The sequence below is a fragment of the Neodiprion fabricii genome, chromosome 1 (genome assembly GCF_021155785.1).
Source record: "Neodiprion fabricii isolate iyNeoFabr1 chromosome 1, iyNeoFabr1.1, whole genome shotgun sequence".
NCBI lineage: Eukaryota > Metazoa > Arthropoda > Insecta > Hymenoptera > Diprionidae > Neodiprion > Neodiprion fabricii.
The window spans coordinates 23403949-23419378 of NC_060239.1; the positions used below are offsets into that span (position 1 = coordinate 23403949).

Sequence of the window (15430 nt, forward strand, 5' to 3'; positions counted from 1 at the left end):
AACTCTGTATAGAGTGCGTTCCGAAATTAGCTTCGGTGCTATCAGTAATTTTTCATCTCTGTTGTGTGGCCGAATTTGTGACTAGCTCTGTCTCTGTCTTCCAGAGTTCTTAGCAACTAGTTTCGGAACGCGCCCATATCTATGCACCCAACTCAAAGAACCAATCGCGTGCCTAATCCGTGTGAAGGCCATCTTGGATTTTCAACCAATTGCGTTCGAGGTCAAGTGGCGGATTTGTTTTAAAGTGTGCAAATCATCACATGGTCGTGGTCAACGAAATGGTCGACGTGGCCTTGAAACCTGGTCATTGACAGAAGATACATTATCCGTCGATACAGCGTCATATCTAAATTCATGATCGTATCTAACTTTTCAAATCATGCATACTACCACGGACCTTGCACTTCACTTTTCCCGTGGTGCTGTCATCGCGATGTTCCAGACGTACGGTGGGTAGCATAGAATAAGGCGCGATCTTGAAGATTTATCTTTTCATTAATATACGGATTGTTTCGTGAAAATACGGCAAGACCCATCCTTCAATCAGCAACTGTTTTAACATTTAACGTTTGATATTTGTTTCTTATACACCAGGGGCATGGGACTAAAAAAATACCGATAACAAGCACTGTCTGTTATATAGAGATCAGCGACTGACTTCAAATTGCCGATGCGCAGGCGGATTTACCCGTAAATAATCCATCTTCAGTACAAGTGTCACTACATTCAAAAAATAAAAGCATTGGTTTCGTTCACCTCCAAATTCTACAAGGTGTTAAGAACCGGCAACATGTACCTATTTACAAAAGACTAACTTTATTCTATTATTTACTTGTTTTTTTTTTTAGCCCTATGAACGCAACTGGAGTTAAGTGTTAGAAATAATATACTAAGTCAAATTGAAATTTTGATCACGATGTGATTCGAACCCTTAACTCCAATCGTCTACTTACACAAGGCCTCCAAAGCTTTGTAGTAAGCGTACTTTATATCATACTCCATATCGTACCAGTAATTCACTGCAATACATGCATGTGACTGTGTGACATGGTGAAACCACAGCGAAGGCAAATATAAAACGTCACCTTCACACACTGTTACTCTGAGTGTATTTGCATTCTTATAAGCTGGATATCTGTAATTGGAAATATTTAATCAGTATAACAAAGTAAATTGAAAATCAATTGACAATTGATACTGGCTCAGCTGTTGATGTACAGACACTGTATAGATAATATTTATTCAGGCATCGCTTGCTGTTTTCTTCAAGACTCATTTATCGAAGCTAACACCGCCTTTGTACATGTCACTCTGTTGAACCGATATAAATTCAATACACTCATTAATGAAATTACTAATTTCAAATTTTGATAAACATTTTTTTAATATTACGTTACTCACCTCATGTAATCTGGGTTTAAAGGATCAATCGATATCCAGGGTATAGCGTTAAAATCCAACTGAAAATCATTTCTTTCCTCCAAGAATTCATCTATTGTTGACTCTGTAATGATTGGGTCAATCAACCATTCCCCTGGTTTTATTTCACGGTAATTTGCGGGTGGATAATTCTTGTAAGGAATCCATGGTAAATCTGTGGGTGGATGTAACACAAATTCCTTTTCACCTGCTATGACGCAGTAAATATTTTCGTATGGGTCTTTGTGCACTGTAGAAAATAATGTTATTGATTATGGACTTAGAACACTATAAAATTGTGAGCTCCACCTTATTCTATTGTATTAGGTATATCGCGCTTTTGCTTGATATTGTTTAGAAGCCTCTATTCTGACAGGATCTCAGAAATATGCTTTGTAGAAATTCTTTGTCCACTATCAACTACAAGACCTGAACAATATTACTTGATGTAACAGCTCTCTGATCGCCCATCCAAAAATTAACGGCATCTGGATTTTTTCCGAAAGTCTCAGTAGCCCATGAAATGTCAGTTCCAGCATCCGACCACAATTCAGGGAAATCTTCGTTGAAGTTAGAGTTTTGTTTTTGGATATAATAGACATTTCCCTGAGTTGGACTTTCCAATGCATCCAAGAACGTGGACATTGGGACGAGCCGCTCCTCCGGCATGACAAAATACTCTTTTTTTCCAGTTCCATCTTCCGACTCTTTTACTGCAATTGCATCAGCATATCCGTTCGGTGTTACAGCAACCGATACAATTTTGTCACCAAGTATCTCGCGGAAGTATGGTATATTCCATTTACCAATCGCTGGCCACTGGCTAACTCCGCCTCTTATAAGCAGTGGTAAGTTCTTGGATACATACTCTCGATGGAAAATGAGTGGAGAAATCGACCTTTCGACCTCGGATACCTTTTTGGTCAAGTAAAGTTCTGGAAATAAATTATGAAAATACAATTTAACCGATTGCATATGCAGTATTTTTCCAAAAATATATGAATGTGATTAGGTTTTTGTCAGAACGTATTACTTGTTAATAGCTCTAAGCAAACATCTATACATTCCAAAATATACCAGAAATGTTGTTAAAAGAAGAAGGCAATAACTTATTGTATGTGATAAGATCCCAAAGGTGGATGTATAATTGTACGATGCCAAGACAAAAGGCAAAATGTTAAATATACATGTTTTTTACCTCTTATCGTAATTAAATTTATTGAAAAACGCAAAGAATTGGCAAAAGGCAAAACTAAATTTGCGGATCAAAGACATATAAAACAATCCATAAAATCTTGTTCTCTGCTTTCCACAGTAAATTTTTCAAAAAACGTGAAAGGGGAAGTAGTTTTGCGATAAAATGTTCGAGAAATATCCTCGTGTTGTTGATCGTGGTTATGTTCATCATCGTGCATGTACAAAATACCTCTAGATTCTTGGGAAAGCACGTTGCAGAATCTTTTTATTTTATCTTCATTTTCGGGCAACATTTTTCCCACAACAACGTGACAAGAAGAACATTTAAAACAGCGCGGTTGGATGGAATTTTGATGCAGATCGCATACATCTAATAGAATTACACATGTCACACGTGTCGCGTCGTCACCGGTTTTGTTTTGCATAGAAACAGCTGAAATTTCGCGTTTCTGTTGCTCCGTCGAAAACTTCACAGGCTATCTCTCTCGACTCTAGATATTATTTTACGGACTGCGAAACTGCTGTAATAATAGAAAAATAATCACTAGGAGGAGTACGAAAATACACGCTGTAGAAGGACTTAGCACAGTAGAAAATGACGGATAGATGCTGATTCGATGATAAATCGTCTAAACAGCTTGTCTAGTATTAACATTTACAATCTGAAACAACGGTGACCTACCGCAAATACTGTTATTAGATTCGAATTTTAAATAGAAGGGACTTTGCAGGGGTTCGGTTGACGCACCCGATTGATTCGTGTCATATCTGGTCCGCGCCAGGAAGCAAAAAATGCCACCTGTCACAAAATTCTTATCAAGCATTAGCGTGAGAAGTAAACTTTAACGTTCATTTTTAATTATATTCCTTAAAATGGTAGTGGAACCTGGTCTCGTCTCCCAATACATCCACATCGCCCTTGTTGTTGCAACTTACTGGTCAGTTAGGTTATGTTATTATTATTTGAAATACATATATTTACGTTTATTTCTTTTTATTAACGATTTAAATTCTGATGATTTCTTGGCAAACTTGGCGCGCCATGGTTGTTGCTTGAAAATAAAATTAACTTTATCACAACTTATCTTACTATTTAATTGCGTTACCAATAAATATGATGATAAAAAAGATTTTCTCAAATTTTACCTAGTACAATTCTTACTTCATTTCAGGATCGTTTCCATTTTAACTGTTTTCGTAAATAAGGCTCTCCTCTCTAGTAACGAAGTCAATTTAGATGCGCCACTATTTGTTACTTGGTTTCAATGCGTAGTCAGTGCTTTAATATGTACCACTTGGAGCAAGCTAGCCAAATTCTTTCCACACAGGATCAGTTTTCCTGAAGGACATCCTTACTGCATGGATGTTGTGAGAAAGGTAGTTCTTTTCTTTATCCCTTTCATCACATGTGAAAATCAACTTCACTATCCTTAACATATTGAAAAAGTCACAGGCATACACATTATTGAGCACATAAATATACAGCATAACTTGAAAATGTTCAAGATCCTTATAATATCTTTAAATTTTATTTAAGTCCTCCAAAATGGTCACAATTTTTTTCAATAATTTTAAACAATTTTCCAATTTCCGAACTCAAAGTTACAAGTAGTTAAATTCCATCTGTTAAATAAAAAGTATCTTGTAAGGGTAAATTTTCAAACGTGACAAATGCCAGAAATCCTGGATATTTATAACTGAATTTTTCTACACATATGTTTCATTTGATTGGAAAGCCAGAAAAATTAGCCAGTCGTAATATTACGAAAACAAAAATAACTGAAAGTTCTTATAGTCTACTATTATCGACTTAAATTTATATAAAAATCACCATATAAACGTTATTTACTGAATACTAACACACTGTTCTCTAGGTCCTACCGTTATCAGTGCTATTCACCTTTATGATAGCCAGTAACAATCTGTGCCTGAAATATGTTGGCGTAGCATTCTACTACTTAGGGCGATCATTGACAACAGTGTTCAATGTCGTTTTATCCTATTCGATACTAGGTAAATATGTTAGGAATTAGCAACTTTTCTTCAACTGATTATAGAATTTTCAAAAACAATTTAATAAAAGTAGTATAAATCTCGTAGTGTAACTTTTGTTATATATCTGTTCGTATATTTATTATGTTCTTGGCTACATTTTGCTTCATTCTCAATAATTTTCACGACAGTTGAATAAGGTGGAGGAAATATCGATATACTTAAAACTTGGAATATAACATCAGATGAAAATTGAATAGTATACTAATTAATTGAAAATAATTTTATAAACAGGACAAAGAACATCTTTTGGGTGTATACTGTGCTGCGGCATAATCATTGGAGGATTCTGGCTTGGCGTTGATCAAGAAAATGTCGCAGGCTCGTTATCAGTTGTTGGAACGATATTCGGTGTTCTTGGATCGCTGTCAGTATCGCTCTATTCAATTTACACAAAAAGAGTGTTGCCACTAGTGAATCAGGAAATTTGGCTACTCTCCTACTATAATAATGTTTATAGTGTCTTCCTCTTCCTACCATTAATGCTAGTCAATGGAGAATTTAGTGTCGTTTACAATTACAGTAAATTATCAGAACCCTTTTTTTGGACAGTAATGGTCATCGGAGGCCTTTGTGGCTTTGCTATTGGCTATGTTACTGTCCTACAGATAAAAGTTACTTCACCTTTGACACACAATATCAGTGGGACGGCAAAGGCATGCGCGCAAACAGTGATGGCCACTTATTGGTTCAACGAACATAAACCGTTATTGTGGTGGTTGAGTAATTTTATTGTGTTGGGCGGCAGTGCTGGCTATGCTCGAATAAAGCAACTTGATATGGAAACTGCTCATCATTCGCAAAAATATACCCAACTGAGGGCGTAATTCTGCATTGCTACTGAATTTATAATACAATTACTGTTAGACTCGTATTGATTTTATCATTTTTTACTTATTTCTCTCATAGTTCTGATCCAGTCAATTTTATACATGAGACCAGTGAGTAGAAAATATTCCGATATAACCAGTGATTGAATATACGAAAAAAACGTCTCATTTCGGATTCAACAGACAGTTTTACTGGGTTCATCTATGTTTGACCGTATTTTTTAAAATACCACTGAGTTGAGCAAAAGTGAGGATTGATATCTAAAGTAATCGATGGCTTCGTTTAATTTGTACATATTATACATACTATACAATCCGCATTGCCTCTGGAATTTTACCCGTATGCAACATGTGTAATTACTATTGAAATTGTTATTCTTATATTCAACGCAAGCTAGTTGAAACGCGTTTTTTCAAATTGTTTTTACTTCTCAAAACTAAGTTTTAATCAAATACATTATAACTAAGTAGAATGAAAACATATTTCTTCTTCGCTGGAAAAATGGTCAGTCAGCTACGAAGTTTCTGCAATTTTGCTGTTTAATTTTATGCTATACTCTTAGAAAATATACGTTTTAAAACCGGTTTTTATAGCCAATCTGATGTTCAACACAATTTCACGGAAAGCTATTTATCAATCAAGTCACGTCAATAGCTGATTCTTTTAAACATACCTATAACCTGACTATAAATGCTGATCCAGCTATATGTATTGGGGAATCTTTTGTTTGTATAGAATTTTATTTATTGTAAAAGTTTTTATAATTGAATGAACATCAAAGAAGACGCGCATTTACACTAAAAATATTATCAATAAAACATATTTATTTTTGCTAGTTATTGTGACATGATTAAATATATAGTATCAAAAATTTGATGATTTAACGAAATTTTCTGTGTCTAATATTCTATAATATACCTATGTAATATATAAATATATAATATTCTATATCTAAACAATAAATTGTGTGCTTTCTACGGTATAAAAGTATTACTGAGTTAGTACTCACTATTATTTATCAAGTTTCTTCTTCATAATCAATCTTTACAGCATTACGAAAATACATATTTTTGAACTTCACGCACATTGCGAATAGTGTTATGTCAGTAAATTCAATAACGCATCTGTTGATATTAAATTTGTTAACTATCTATTATTCATTATTATCGTACAAAATCTTAAATAAATAATTTTATAAATAGTTTCTTGTCTCCATATATTCTTTTTGTTACTTGTGACTCCCTGTAATTTTAGACTGCGCAATTAATGCAACTTCTTGACGGTTGAAACCTCGAAGCATGACCACCCCCTCGGCTATCGGAATGACTATTCATAGTGTCTTTGACCTTGACTATGGTATTGCAACTTTTTAGTATCTCATCGGCATTTTGTCTGGAGGTGTTTAACTTAAGAGAATTGCATAATGTGGGATCTGCCACATGCGAGTAATCGCTTTCTACAGCAATTCCATCTGGCAATATGTAATACCTTGAAGTAGAAAAGCCAACTTTGTTATAAGAATCACGAAATTCGTTTCAAAATTGTTTAGTTCAGAGAACAATAAAATTCAGAGAACAATCTACACAAAAATACACAGCAAATGGAAAATGAAACAGACAATACAGGTGTGTTAGAGATTTACCTTGGATGTTCTACAGCATTAGAAACGTTCAGTTTGCGCACCATAAGGTTGTACAAAAGTTCTGCAGTGAGCGGCACATCGTCAGTGGCAGTGATCCCGCGTAATCCACATATCGATACTGCATCGCAAAATAGAACTGGTGTAAGTTTTTCCAAACTATTCGCCGCGCTGTCCTTGAGAAAACCAGCATCTGATGTTTTGCCTAATCCAAACGTTGCGCTTAGACCACTGGAATAAGGATGAAAATTGTAGAAGAGAATCGTGCTAGTCCGTCTGTTCGTACACTACCTACTTTTCAAATATTTTCAATACATTGTGCTATATAAATTCTTACGTAATTATAATGACGTAGGAATCCACTTCATCCATTACGACGACATTGCTAAATCGTTCCTCCATTCCTATGGAAATCAGATCCTATTACATATAAATATGTTCAAGTCGTAATGTATCTTAGGTGAAATTAATTATTACGCACCCTCTGATCCAGCTTTTGAATATGTATTGTTTACCAAAACGTCAGCAACAAGACATTGTGACTCTATAGTCGATGCATTCTCATTAGGTATGTGAAGCGCATCGATCATTTGGAGTGCATGTTTGAGTGAGTTTGCATTTGGCGGATAATACACCAAATGATTATAAAAATTTATCACATCAGCTACTTTTATTTCCGGTTTGTAATTTGCCATTTGCCGTGAAAAATCCACTGATTGAGAGCGAAATTTCTGGGACAAACTTCCGTTGTACAATTCTTTACATATGGAAGAAGAAAAAATAAAAATGAGTCAGAATTAATACGTCTTTGATTAGTACATGTGATGCCAACAAATCGTTACATTTCATTTTCGTAGTACTTATTTCTGAAATTATACCATTAAAACCACGTTTAGCTATGATATCCAAAGTATCTGCTAACAGTGTCAACTTCAGATGCTGGCCAGGGTCAAGCCGACCATAAATTTCTATAATCCTCGGATTTTTCTCCACTTCGTCAGCAAATTCGTTACTCACTATAAATCCCTCTCGAGCCAGTTTGGATGACGGTAATACTAATTGGTCCCAAGGAAGTTTACCATGCAGTGAATGAGTGAGCCCCAACCCTTTCAAAACTGCTGGTAATCGAACGTTTGTGCTGCCAAATACACCTGTTTGGAACGTAAGCACATGCTTTTTTTTAAATTTTACAACGTGGGACTTAAATTAAATAGATGGTGCAGGTTATTCTTTTAGAAATGTAGCTTTTTATCTCAATACATCAAACATATAGACATCTGCGTGTTTTGTAATTGACATACAGCGCTTTCGAAATAGAATAACATCACATCGTTCAATTTGATTATGGCTTATAAATTGTACATGTCTCTAATACTGCAGGATTACGTACCGTCTCTCGTGTTTCTTGCAAAATCAATAACCACCGGTTTCACTCGGTCCTTGTGACTATAGATCATCGCGTAACCACCGCTAAGAATAAAGATTTGAAACTATTGTATGTCGATTGAAAAGAGGTTTAATACTATCACAAATCCCAAAGTAATTATTAAAACAAATAGTAATAACAGTCTTTTTTGAATAAAAAAAAAATAAATTGTTATGTCATTTCACACAATTATCAGTTTTGTAGGAAAATTTTTTATTACATATTTTTATAGATAGTTATAATATTCTGTTGTAGACGTGTTTCTTTATTTCAATATTTTGAAAATTGACAGAACTTTGACAGTATAAAAGTCATGACAATAGGACATAACAACCCAAAAATCTACCACAGTGAAAATCTACCTACAATGAATCTATATTACCTAAAACTTTGGCAATATTCATAAGCTTGAAAAAAGAACAAAATCACTAGATATATTGGACTATTTTTGACTAGATGCAATAGTAAAATCACAACAAGGATATTGTTACGAAGTCTCAATTATGTAAAAGCTAAAAATTCATGCATAAAGGTCAGTAATGTTGAACTCATGTTACAAATTATATTATGAAATTATTACAAATATGTTGAAGACTCATCTAACTTACCCACCAAGACCTGTTTTATGGGGACTGACCACTGCCATACAAATTGTTGCAGCTACTGCTGCATCTACCGCATTTCCACCTTTCCTTAGTATGGTCGTTCCAATTTCCGAACAATTTTTTGAATCAGTTGCAACAGCTCCATGTCTCTTATCCTATTTAAGTAGAGAAATTAAGTAAGTGTTTTTTAAATTTCTCTCTTCAATAATTCTTGGTAAGGTTTTGAAAAAAAAAAAAAACTATTTCCAATTTCGAAGTGTAGCTGATAAGCTCTGCATTTTCACAAACAACTGTGTAATCTTTTTACCATTGTGAACATCCTTCATTTTTTCTATTCTGTCTACAATGACTGAGATTCTGATTGATTTCTGAATTTTCGGCTACAGTTTTCCGAATAATTCAAAAAACTTGGATTATCACTTACCCCTGATACATTTTCATTGTAAATTACTTCGAGCCCAAGAGCTACAGTGATTGCAATACTTAGCACGGTAAAAGTGACGATCGTAACTTTGAGCCCCCCATCCTCGTAACATTGTAGTCTGAATCTTTTATTACGCCCATGAGTAAGTGGTGCATCCTCTGTTAATCCCTCTGCAAATAATACATGAACAATTAAGATTATCATTTTTGCGCGAGAATTGGAGAGAACCGAATTTATTATGACTTGCACGAATCAATATGAAATAAAAATGAGATACAGTTAGTTCAATACACATCTACACATGAAACTACAAAACTTTGACGATGTGTCTCACTCACGCTGCGTTGCTAATAGTTTTGCCTAGTTGTTATAATTACAACGTTACAACTACCTTGAAAATTTATTCCCTGCAATATTTCAACTAAACTTATAATTTTCACAAATAGTTGCCATTCTATGATGTTTGGTTTGCTTGTTATTTTTTTTTTATCACTTACGCCTATCGTTATAATTCATTATCAAAATGGATAATTAATTGATTGTGAAATTCGTCACAATCATAAGATAAATCAACCAGCGTTTATAACATATATTATGAGAAATCCAATGTAAGCCCTTCAATGTTTACGCTTCCGATCGACCGTTCGGAGTCAGGTAGCAACCAAATATTTGTTGGTTAAGTTCAGTGAACTTGAATGACACGGAATACGCTTGTGTATAATTGGCCTAAATTTTTGCGCCGTATACAGTAGTACATACATACATACGTACAGTCTTTCACTCATGAACTTTATCCACCCAGAAGTGCAAAAAAAATTGTCAAAAAACGGAACATTGTTGATGATTTTCAATACATGACTAACTTCCTTAATAGTTCTACTATGAAAGTTCAATTCTTAAGTCAACGGAGTAATGAATTGTCGAAATTTGAATCATTCTCGTTCATTTGTTTACCTAATAAACGCAATATAAGGATGAGTTTGCTCGGGTAAAGGTAAAAAGCAAAAAATTACCATTGTAACCATTAGCATTTGCTGACAATACCGATTAATTTACGTGTAGTATGCAAGTATTGAAAATATTGCTCCAAATCTAATTAATGGAGTTTACTCATCAAACAGTTATGAAAATGGAAATGAACAGTCTTGTAAACTAACTATGTTAATCAGTGAGATGAACTTCTAACAGTTCGGCACCAACGTTTCATTGAATATGAAGATGATGACAAAGATTATACGATCATGTTGCAGTTTGCTAAAAGGCCTTAACTCTATACTTTCTAGGTTTAACATCAATGATTTTCGATTACCGATTTTAAATAACTGTGTGGTACCGCCAATGAAAACTAACAATTCAGAACCAGAAATTACAACCACAATTCAATGAATAGTACAACCCGATGACTGCTCAATGACCCACCAAATTTATATAATGAAGATGTCGAAATCAAATTTTCCAATCATGTCAAGTCTCCAACTACTGGGAATTGATGAGCTCCCCAGAATTTATAAACCAAAACGTCCAACCAAAAAAAGCAACTTGTGAAAAATGTAACTTTTGATAAAAACAAACGCAGCGCTCAAAATCTTTAAAAATCTAATCAACGAAAACGTTTCTTTTACGCGTAGAGAAGTTGAATCAGTATAATTCATGTTGCCATAAAATGCAAAAAATATCGACGTCAGAATCAATGGTATTTTCTTTATTTGCTTACATAGCATATGTTTCTACTTCACTGTTTAATACTATTCAAGTTTGACACTTACGAAGTGAATTAAAAAATCAAAAACAGAATTTTATTGAACAAAATACTGAGTTTGTTTTTTTCGGCAGTAATATTTGAAGAGTAAAAGTCTTCAATTATTTTACATCAATGGTTGTTCGTGAATATGCCAGAATAATCGAGTCAAGCTACTTGTCAACCCTAATTGTGAATAAAACGGCAGGTTCTTACTTTCACACCATTTCTTTTCATCCTCATATAGGTATGTTCTTTTGGCAAAAAGTGTTACAATGAACAATATAATACCTATAATATGCACATAAATATGGATTTATTCAAACTATTTGAATCTCAGTTTCTTTATTTGTACTTTATGTATCGATTGTTCAAATACACATTTGAATATTTTATAGAGGCATATGCGTTTTATGGCTCATGCTTCGTAGTTCCTAATGCACGATACACTCGAAGTTCGAAACAATAATTGAAAAAACTTTGCCACAAATTTAAAGAACAATTTACCAATTGGTTAATAATTTTGGAAAAAATCGTTATATGTGGTGAAAACGTTTTGTCAAATGATTGTGGTATAAGTCCATAAATATATATTCATTAAAATGAACCTTCGGAACTTCAAGTACATGATAAACAAAGAAATTGAGGAGGTAATGACATTGTTTATGTACAAATTTCCCATTTCTAGGCTTTATTCAAATGGCTTTTTAGCTATTCTATTCATGTGAGCATGTCATGCAACTTTAGAATATTTAACAGTTCAACTACAGCGGAATAATTCTATTGCAGACTAACTGAATGCCAACTACAATATCGTGGATCATACAAAACTAATTTGTTGGACCTGAATATAAATGAATAGGGTGTTCAGTCATAACGGAATTTGGTAATAACTGGGGAAAAAAACTGTAAGTGTCGGAGAATTTTACAGCGCTTCTGGTACTCACCAAAATTTCTTCAAACTAGGAAAATTTTTTTTCAAAATAAAAGAATTCGACTGATAGATCAGGCTTTATGAATCCACGCCAAGTTGGAGTGAGTTTGATTTTTTGTTGTCACTTGGTAACCGTGAAATCTCTAGTTGAAATCTGACAAGGAATTATGATCAATAAATGAAAATTTAAAGAAGAAGTATATTAGGGTGTGCAGTAGTTATTTTTGCCTGAGAATATTTGAGATCTCTATTATATAAGTTAACAAATCTTGACGACGAGTAGCATGCAACACTCAAACTGGCTGCACTGAATAAGAATACTTGATAATTGTAAGGTAACTTAAACCTAACGTACAGTAAAATTGCACAAGTCATTAAATTCATAGGAACTCTAAACCAGTTAATAATACTAGCACGGTGAGTTTCTGGAATTACAATTCCCCTCAAGTACCCGATAGCAGGATAGTATATTCCTATCGCAACTTCGTAGCATAGAAATGAGAACAAACATAGGTAAGTTCCAAGTACTTCGCTAGACTTGTCCGTTTGAATGTAAGAACCGTACGTGCACATAGAAATACTAAAGAAACTAACAAGTATAGAAATGTTCAAGAGACGTTCGCAAGATAAGCGAAAACGTGAATGCAAAACTGTGTAAAAGTAGCTACCAAGCATTATACACATCATAAAAAAGCTAAATATAACGCCCTGACTTGGGTGAATTGGTTCCAAGACTGGAGTCCATAAAAATACGAATACATACATCACTGATTCATACAATGATTGAACTATACCTAAGTACAATAAAATTCTATTATGCTTATTTATGATTAGCGTCAAACTACTCTCGTACTTTTCTTCCTTAAAACTATGACTAAGAACAGGATTTTCATCCCAAAGAATGGCACAGGAATAACCTGCAGCTACGAGGATTGGGACTGCTAATAAAAACGGAGCTAGAGGACCCATATCTAACTTGTCAACAAATATGGAAGATACAAATCCAGCAAGAATCGCAAGAAGTCCGTTGTAAAATGTAGATTTGGTTAATGTTAAATTAATCCAATCCTTTTCCAAATCATATTTGATCAAATGTTGCCCAATGTACCATGATTCAAAGGTAGAAAATAATATGGACGTAGATATACCGCCGAGTATTCGGCCAACGAATAAAACACTGAAGCTATTGTAAATCTTCAAGAGGCAAGCCAAAGAGTACAAAATACTGTAAATGACGCATAGTTTCTTTCTTCCAAATTTATCAGCTAAATAACCAACAACAATGCCAAATGCTGTACTACTTGCAAAACCCACAACGTACAGCAGCAAGACATCGGCACTGCTGTATCCGTAATGGGTGTATAATCTATATATGTAGGGGCCTTGAAGCCAGTCGGCAAATGTTGCTAATAAAAATACCAGCAGATATTTTCTGCACAACCTTGAATATATCAATTTGTCCGATAATTCCATGTCCATTTTTGTTCAAGAACAAAAAATCTTGCTTAGTGTTAGACATCAGTTAGCTTGTGACATGGATAGGCACTTTATGATTACTGGAGATGGCACCCAACATTGACCTGCAAGTAAAGAAATAACAAGGTGAAGGAAAAATGAGATAGTTGTAAGGCAAAAGATTAGAATACTGTAATTTAAGGATACGTTAAGTATCAGGAGTGGGTCTTTATGTTTATATAGAATGTCACCTTACTTTTATATGTCGAAGTGATCGATCAATCTTGATGAAAACAGTTTTGTGCATTTCCAAAATGGAGAAATTTAGTGATCAGTGAGATATGAATAGTAATTTTTCACAGTTCAAATAGGACTGAAAGATCTTTCATCTTCTGATACAAATTAATTATTTTTTAGCAGCATGACACGAACAATCATGAACTGCTTTTTCTCGCATCATGTTTTCAAACAAATTGCAGCTGAATGCAATGTTAAGTCCCTATAGACCCTATTATAGAGAAAATTGAAAACTATCATTCTTTATAATAGTGACAAATTGTCTAAAGTGTTTCAAGATGAAAACCGGAAGAGAACTATATTCGATGTACCAAAATATCGAGAAAAAGATATTTACAGTTACTAACATTTGATTTTCAATCATTTTAAGCAAGTTTCCACTGATGAAGAAAGTACTCTGCTTAATTTTCCTCACTTATCTGTGGTTAGTAGGGAGATCAGTGGATGTCCTGTACAACTAAGTTCACAATAATTATTTTGTTATTTCAAGTTATACCAATGAAGACCAGACCCAGGCGTTTTGGTAATTTATTTCATGCTGAATTCAAATCCAGTCTCATTGTGCAAAAATGACTATGAAGGCTCTATCAATTGTTTCATATATTTCATAAAACAACGCGAATTGAAATTTTTTGAGAATATGGCTCGATAACAAGAGTGGTTGCTTAGATTTGTAATCAGTGCCGAAAATATCACACATGTATCGTCCAATACATTGCTATCAAAGCCTTTAATCACAAACTTGGATCAATTTGGAGTAAATTAACTGCCAGACACATTATGTGGAGGGTTAAGTATTTTCTTCCAGCTGTTGACCATTCGATTTGACTAAAATTAAATTTGTGAATAACTGAAAACTTAGTTGCTATTTATTGTTAACACTATAAATCGTAAATATGCGTACAAATTGTCTTTGGACAGTGCCCGACTTGATGCACCGTTTACTGTTTCATAATAATCCAGCTAAAAATCGAAGGATTGCCGCCTTGTTTGCCTCTTTGGTACAATACCAAGATTCAGTAATAACATTATAGCAACTAATCCTCATAACCAAAGACGCAATAATATTTTTTGTATCGAGGTTTCAAAAAATTCGTCGCGCGATCAGCAGTCAGCCGCGAGGGCACCCACAACCCAATATGGCTGCCACGTGAGCAACACGCGGATCATGCATGATAGATGTGTTTTATACATAGGTATGTAATCGGCTACAAGAAATGAATATTTGGAACTAATTTTGGAGGTGCTTGGTCGGTAAGCGCTTGTCGGTAACCTATCAATATTCTGCCGCATTTAACATCACGGAGGCAATAGATGTTTTCATTTGTTCAGTTTGGACTGCTGATTTCTAGAGAGTTGTGTTGTGTCATTTACGACTTTCTTGATGCTAAATACAGCAGTGTATTTGTCAAT

General features: G+C 34.3%; 4 protein-coding genes across 6 annotated transcripts; 1 reads left to right on the plus strand and 3 right to left on the minus strand.

The window, feature by feature from the left end:
- Nucleotides 1-89: 89 nt before the first annotated feature.
- LOC124180344 (bifunctional peptidase and (3S)-lysyl hydroxylase JMJD7) lies at nucleotides 90-3063 on the minus strand. Of its 2 annotated transcripts, XM_046565794.1 has the most exons (6): nucleotides 2846-3063; nucleotides 1863-2354; nucleotides 1402-1594; nucleotides 1010-1135; nucleotides 398-537; nucleotides 90-300 (listed from the first exon to the last, which is right to left on the minus strand). In XM_046565794.1, exons 1-5 carry the CDS (start codon nucleotides 3039-3041, stop codon nucleotides 426-428), a joined length of 1119 nt encoding a protein of 372 aa, XP_046421750.1. In that variant the 5' UTR covers nucleotides 3042-3063; the 3' UTR covers nucleotides 90-300; nucleotides 398-425. The 2 variants fall into 2 exon arrangements, with proteins under 2 accessions (XP_046421750.1, XP_046421742.1); XM_046565786.1 differs by lacking the exons at nucleotides 90-300; nucleotides 398-537 and having other exon boundaries at nucleotides 848-1135; nucleotides 1402-1669; nucleotides 2846-3045.
- A 281-nt stretch (nucleotides 3064-3344) lies between these two features.
- On the plus strand, nucleotides 3345-6423 carry LOC124180450 (GDP-fucose transporter 1). The gene is made up of 4 exons (XM_046565973.1): nucleotides 3345-3554; nucleotides 3789-3993; nucleotides 4491-4629; nucleotides 4903-6423. Exons 1-4 carry the CDS (start codon nucleotides 3490-3492, stop codon nucleotides 5493-5495), a joined length of 1002 nt encoding a protein of 333 aa, XP_046421929.1. The 5' UTR covers nucleotides 3345-3489; the 3' UTR covers nucleotides 5496-6423.
- Nucleotides 5920-10885, minus strand: LOC124187856 (glutathione hydrolase 7-like). Its single transcript, XM_046580043.1, has 10 exons — nucleotides 10780-10885; nucleotides 10607-10627; nucleotides 9594-9763; nucleotides 9173-9324; nucleotides 8529-8608; nucleotides 8017-8289; nucleotides 7620-7895; nucleotides 7476-7542; nucleotides 7142-7369; nucleotides 5920-6987 (listed from the first exon to the last, which is right to left on the minus strand). The coding sequence occupies exons 1-10, from the start codon at nucleotides 10883-10885 to the stop codon at nucleotides 6750-6752; spliced, it is 1611 nt and encodes a 536-aa protein (XP_046435999.1). The 3' UTR covers nucleotides 5920-6749.
- Nucleotides 10886-11659: 774 nt separating this feature from the next.
- On the minus strand, nucleotides 11660-15167 carry LOC124180324 (molybdate-anion transporter-like). Of its 2 annotated transcripts, none has more exons than XM_046565730.1 (2): nucleotides 14922-15167; nucleotides 11660-13845 (listed from the first exon to the last, which is right to left on the minus strand). In XM_046565730.1, the coding sequence occupies exon 2, from the start codon at nucleotides 13742-13744 to the stop codon at nucleotides 12452-12454; it is 1293 nt and encodes a 430-aa protein (XP_046421686.1). In that variant the 5' UTR covers nucleotides 13745-13845; nucleotides 14922-15167; the 3' UTR covers nucleotides 11660-12451. The 2 variants fall into 2 exon arrangements, with proteins under 2 accessions (XP_046421686.1, XP_046421697.1); XM_046565741.1 differs by lacking the exon at nucleotides 14922-15167 and adding an exon at nucleotides 14365-14904.
- Nucleotides 15168-15430: the final 263 nt, after the last annotated feature.

What these genes read in the sequence shown, in the direction of transcription:
- LOC124187856 (XM_046580043.1), bottom strand. Translation starts at nt 10,885, where the DNA reads ATGTTAAACCTAGAAAGTATAGAGTTAAGGCCTTTTAGCAAACTGCAA. An exon ending in AGCTAAACGTGGTTTTAATG is followed by an intron (nt 7,896 to 8,016) that starts GTATAATTTCAG and finishes CCATATGTAAAG; the next exon opens with AATTGTACAACGGAAGTTTG. An exon ending in TTCAAAAGCTGGATCAGAGG is followed by an intron (nt 7,543 to 7,619) that starts GTGCGTAATAAT and finishes TGATTTCCATAG; the next exon opens with GAATGGAGGAACGATTTAGC.
- LOC124180324 (XM_046565730.1), bottom strand. Translation starts at nt 13,744, where the DNA reads ATGGACATGGAATTATCGGACAAATTGATATATTCAAGGTTGTGCAGA.
- LOC124180450 (XM_046565973.1), top strand. Translation starts at nt 3,490, where the DNA reads ATGGTAGTGGAACCTGGTCTCGTCTCCCAATACATCCACATCGCCCTT. An exon ending in CTTGTTGTTGCAACTTACTG is followed by an intron (nt 3,555 to 3,788) that starts GTCAGTTAGGTT and finishes ACTTCATTTCAG; the next exon opens with GATCGTTTCCATTTTAACTG. An exon ending in TTTATCCTATTCGATACTAG is followed by an intron (nt 4,630 to 4,902) that starts GTAAATATGTTA and finishes TTTTATAAACAG; the next exon opens with GACAAAGAACATCTTTTGGG.
- LOC124180344 (XM_046565786.1), bottom strand. Translation starts at nt 3,041, where the DNA reads ATGCAAAACAAAACCGGTGACGACGCGACACGTGTGACATGTGTAATT. An exon ending in GCTTTCCCAAGAATCTAGAG is followed by an intron (nt 2,355 to 2,845) that starts GTATTTTGTACA and finishes ATTTATTTCCAG; the next exon opens with AACTTTACTTGACCAAAAAG. An exon ending in TTAAACCCAGATTACATGAG is followed by an intron (nt 1,136 to 1,401) that starts GTGAGTAACGTA and finishes TTCCAATTACAG; the next exon opens with ATATCCAGCTTATAAGAATG.